The following is a 5,355-nucleotide window of genomic DNA, read 5'->3' as shown; positions in this document are numbered from 1 at the left end:
ACGGAATGGAGAAAAAACCTTGGGAGAAACCAGGCTCAGTTGGGGGGCCAGTTCTCCTCTGGCCAGACGAAACCAGCAGTTCAATTTCAGGCTGCAGCAAAGTCACATTGTGCAGAGGACTCATCTGGTTCCTGTGGTCTTGTCCCGGTGGTCGTCTGAGACAAGGTCTTTACAGGGGATCTGTATCTGGGGCTCATCTAGTTGTCCTGGTCTCCGCTGTCTTTCAGCCATTTATTTGATTTATTTTGAAAAACTGACTTCGTGAAAGGCTTTGTGGGATTCACCTAACTAAAATATTCGTGATCGCACATGTATATTACACTATCCTTTTAGAGTTACAACTAATTTCAGATTCCCCACCCCTGAACATCATATACTTCACTTTATATACTGGCTACATTAGATGTTCTCTTCCTGTCTAAATGGGCGGTTCTTGACCAGAATAAGCTGCAATTATTAAGGAAATGTGTGTGCAAACCACAACAAAGTCCTCTAATTCTGATTCTGATCAATAAAGACCAGGGCTTGTGCCGAGAGTCAAAAGTCTGACTGGCTGTCAGGGTCAGAAATGTATTTTTAATATTTGCCCCCTGGGACTGACTTCTAGAGGCATTTTTTAAACCTTTATGAGGGCAATTTTAAGAATTTAAATTCAAGTTTATTTGTATAGCGCTTTTCACGATACAAAGCGTTGCAAAGCAACTTTACAGCAAATTAAGTTTCTACAATATTTAGTAGTAGTTTATCAGTGGTGACTGTCAGTTAATGTACATATGGCAGAAATGTACGGAAAAATCAATTAAAGACGTAATCAAACAGACGATGAACACTATTAACAGCAATTATTATATGATGCAATCAAACTTATAGCAAAATGTGGTAGTTCTGTATGTTGTTTCAGGGTTGGCATCATCTGAGGTCCTCTGATTTAATGCCTTCATATCAGCAATTATTATATGATGCAATTTCCTTGTTAAAATGTATCTGTGTTGCCTTTTATGTCAAATTCTTGCATTGATTCATCTAATTCAATCAGTCTTATCATCAATACAATTTTAATGTCAGCAAAAATTATCTTTACTCTGCAAAGCCGGGACAGAAATTGCATCTGACATGGCATGTTTATTTAGACACTGTTTAAGGCTGCTCAAATGTGGCATTCAATAATTGTATAATTTTATGAGATTAATTTATCTCAGCTATTTTAAAGAAGGCCTATAAAAATGGTAAAGTAAAAAATAGGAACTCATGCAACGTGAGCAGTAGTCACAATAGACGCTTTTCATTCAGTTTCACATAAGATTTATTTTTAATTTAATTTCTCTATTAGTGCTACTGGATCTTAGCGCTGCGTTTGACACTATCGACCACAATATTCTTTTGAGTAGACTACAAAATTATGTTGGCATCAATGGAATTGCATTGGCATGCTTCAAATCTTACTTTATGGAATGATATTCCAATATTTAATATTCAAAAGGAATTGCAAATTGTATCTACATTAAATCACATTATATTTGTCCCAAATTATTGGTAATGTACACAATGACTTCATTCCTAGGCTGGAAGATCTTTTATTGTGCATTTTTCAGCAAAACGTTTATCTGTGGCTTGAATAAAATGTGTATGCTTCATATAAAGTGCTATAATATGAATCATGCTTTCTCTTTCCATTTGCTCTGTTTTGTCAAACACTTCAAACTCACCACTTTGTTCATTCTTGAAGTTAACTTGTGCCTGTTTGGTGATTGGATTAACAATTTTGAACTGACGTCTTGAACTGAACGCAACGCTTCTGGTCTGTGTGCGATACTTTGAAGACCTCGCCAACTAGACGGCCATCGGGAACCAGACGAGTCCTCTGCACAATCTGACCTGTGCTGCAGCCTGGAATTAAACTACACTATGCTGGTTTCGTCTGGCCAGTGTGAGACTGAGCCTGGTTTCTCCCAAGGTTTTTTTCTCCATTTCTGTCACCGATGGAGTTTTGGTTCCTTGTCACTGTCACCTTTGGCTTGCTTAGCTGGGGACGCTTAATTTCTGGCAATATTTGACTTTAAATATGATTTAGTTAAATTGTGCAGCTGCATTTTCTGCCCCCCATCTTAGTTTTAGGGGGCAGATTTGTTAATTTTGGTAGCATTTTTCCCCCTGTTAAAAGCTCCAAACATAGTGATACTAAGTAATAATAATCAGAAGAAAATCTGCTTCCAAATAGCATAAATAAGAATTTATTACATTAATTTCCTTACTAACGTCAAACTCGTAATACTCTCCAGTATTTAGAATCAGGAGTGGTGACTTACGTGTCACCGGCATAGGATGAGGGGGAGGGGGAGGATCAGGCATGCTCATGCCTTGTGCCGCCCCGTTAGCCACACCTACGTGACTGACCATGCCCTCACCGGACACCCCAGCTATGCCCTGTGACCCTGGCAGATGCCCGTTCCCCTGTGGAGGGGGCGTCAGGATGGCAATGTCCCCGTCCGCTTTCTTCTGGATCTTGATGGTTCCCTGTTTCTCCAGCTCGTGGATCTTCTTCTCCAGGTTGCACTGCTTCTGAATGGTCTCGTCCTTCTCTTTCACCATCCGCCGCAGGGTGTGCACCTGAGAGCTGGCGTCTTTATACACCTCCTGTCACCACAGGGAGCACGAGTTTTGAGTTAAAACAGGGTTTCCCAGATTGGGTGATTCGTGAGGGAACTGATTGTGAGTTGACGGATGGCTAATTAATTAATAGAAATAAAACTGAAAATTCAATATGGCTTTTTGTGATTATCATAGGCTGCGATTTAAGTGAGTATATAAATTTTGTAAAAATGCATAACATGTGACTACTAACCCACATCAGAGAGCCATGAATATGTGAATGTATCGTTAAATTATTGACAAATTGACGTAAAATCTCAGGGGGTAAAACTATTTGGCAACACTTTAAAAATAGGTTTGCATTTGATTAAATTAGTTAACTACATTAGTTAACATGAACTAACAATGAAACATATTTGTAAAGCATTTATTAATCTCAGTTAATAATAATTGCAACATTTACTAATGCATTATTAAAATACAAAGTTATATATTTTAATCTTAGTTAATGGTCATGAACTAACAATGAACAGTTTTAGTTTTTATTAATTTAACGTTAACAAATATTAATAAATACTTTAACAAATGCATTGCTCATTGTTAATGTTAGTTAATGCATTAATTAACATTAACTGATGAACTTTATTGTAAAGTGTTACCAAACATTTTATGTCTAATTGGTTACAAAAATGATACAAAGATTGATTCTAGTGCTGTCAAACAATTAATCGTGATTAATCGCATCCAAAATAAAAGTTTTTGTTTACATAATACATGTGTGTGTACTGTGTATATTTATTATTTATATATAAATACACACACATACAGTATATATTTACGTGTATATATTTATATTAATATAATTTATATTATATATAAATCTAGTTAATATATAAACATAACATATTTTTCTTAAACATATACATGCATGTGTGTGTATTTATATTTATACATAATAAATATACATAGCACACACACATAGATTACGTAAACAAAAACCTGTATTTTGGATGCGATTAATCGCGATTAATCGTTTGACAGCACTAATTGATTCACAATAATAGCTAATTAGGCTCAGGTGACATCAGTGGAAAAGATTGTTTCAGAGACAGTTTTGACATTTTCATCAAATACTATGAAGGCAAACATTTGTTTCTTTGGAATAATGTACACCAATGAGCATTGAGGAATGTGTTTTGAGAAAGTACAGTAAACACTGGTACAAAAGTACATTAGGATTTTGTGTTGACTTTAAAGGGAAGATTCTATGGATATTGTGAAATGAACTTTTCAGCATTGAGTAACAACATACACTTGAAGTACCCATACCATACAGTCAACTGAAGAACTCAAGAGGAAGTGATGTAAGGATGCATCATTTACCCGAACAGACTCCAGCTCTTTATTTTTTTGCATGAGTTGCTTCTCCAGCTCAACGATTTTTGCCATCGCCTCATTCTCTGTGTCCTGTAATTTCTCTGTCAGCTAGAAAACCACAAACAAGAGTCCACAAGAAATGAGACTCCAGCTACACAACATAAGAGTCATGAAGACACAATCACAAATAAGTCATGCTTTCTAAACTGCTGAGACATGAACACTAAAATCTCAAATGATTCCAGCCAGGGTTGCACACATATTTAACTTCAGATTCGCATTAATTGTCACTTTAATATTCTTGAATCCTGATTCATCTGAATTCTTGACTATGCAGAACACTATAAAAATCAATGGCACACTAATGTGGAAATTACCTCAGGTCAGGAAGTCATCCTTTGGCCAGATGGCCCAACTGTCACAAAATGTCAAAGGTCAAGCTACATGTATGATGGGGACCTATAAGGTTTCATTATCATTAAAGGCTTTCAGCTGAACTCAATACTGGTCATGTAAAGGTCATGCTGTTGGGCAGGTGGTGCATTGTTAAACTAGAGAAACTTATATGGTAGTTAAATAGTCCCTAGACCTCTGTTATCGTGAAAAAAGCCAGGAAATTTCAGTTTTGACAATATGGGACCTTTAAATGATAAGCACTCCTGAATATGCCACTTAACTGATTGTTTTTTCTGGATAACATCATTATTTATTTATAATGAGTAAAATGATGTAAAAACAGTACTAACATGAGACATGTTCTCCTCTAGTTCCTCCACTCTCTCCAGCGCTGCGTTCTTGGTCTCTGCGTCCTCTAACAGAGCCCCGACATCAAACACGTTATCCAGGTATGCTTGAATCTGCACATGCAGCTTATCACTCTCGGTGTGCTTCAGTTTCTACTCAAAGACAGTGACATAGAGACAGAGAGAAGAGTGATGGATCCTCCTGCAGCTCACTCAGCAGTTATCAGAAGACTCAGCTCTGAAGTTTACTCACATCCAGATATTCGTCCAAACCCAGCTTGGTGAAGTCGTACTGTAAGTGCACTCTGAAATTCATGTCTTCCACTGAATGAACCACAATATTTATGAACTGCATGCAGGCAACCTGCAAGACAATATACACCATACTAAATTTCAACCCCAAAAAAACTGAAAACTTTTCATAGATTTATTGATGAAGCTAATTGAGTTTTAACTATAGAAATGCTAAATCCATAGCAATAGAAATCTTAATTATTATTGTTTATTATTCACCTGTATAGCTTTGGATTGAGGCTATATAAATAAAATAAGATCTGCACACAACAAAAGCATATAGAAAGCACTACATATTTTTATTTCTGCAGAAATGCATGTCATTCACATTCTACACATGCACACTATATAT

The 5,355-nt window shown here is 36.4% G+C and overlaps 1 protein-coding gene across 1 annotated transcript in view; it reads right to left on the bottom strand.

Moving 5' to 3' along the window:
• LOC107745270 (formin-like protein 2) overlaps positions 1–5,355 on the bottom strand; it is a 108,046-nt gene that overhangs the window by 18,160 nt on the left and 84,531 nt on the right. Inside the window, exons 11-14 of the mRNA XM_016559119.1 lie at positions 4,963–5,073; positions 4,713–4,862; positions 3,973–4,074; positions 2,307–2,634 (exon numbers count right to left, since the gene is read on the bottom strand). Coding sequence (XP_016414605.1) covers positions 2,307–2,634; positions 3,973–4,074; positions 4,713–4,862; positions 4,963–5,073 — 691 coding nt within the window. The remainder of the gene's footprint in view (positions 1–2,306; positions 2,635–3,972; positions 4,075–4,712; positions 4,863–4,962; positions 5,074–5,355) is intronic.

The sequence above is a fragment of the Sinocyclocheilus rhinocerous genome, unplaced genomic scaffold (assembly GCF_001515625.1).
Source record: "Sinocyclocheilus rhinocerous isolate Xijiao unplaced genomic scaffold, SAMN03320098_v1.1 scaffold887, whole genome shotgun sequence".
NCBI classification, from domain to species: Eukaryota; Metazoa; Chordata; class Actinopteri; order Cypriniformes; family Cyprinidae; genus Sinocyclocheilus; species Sinocyclocheilus rhinocerous.
This window is presented reverse-complemented; position numbering and strand designations above follow the sequence as displayed.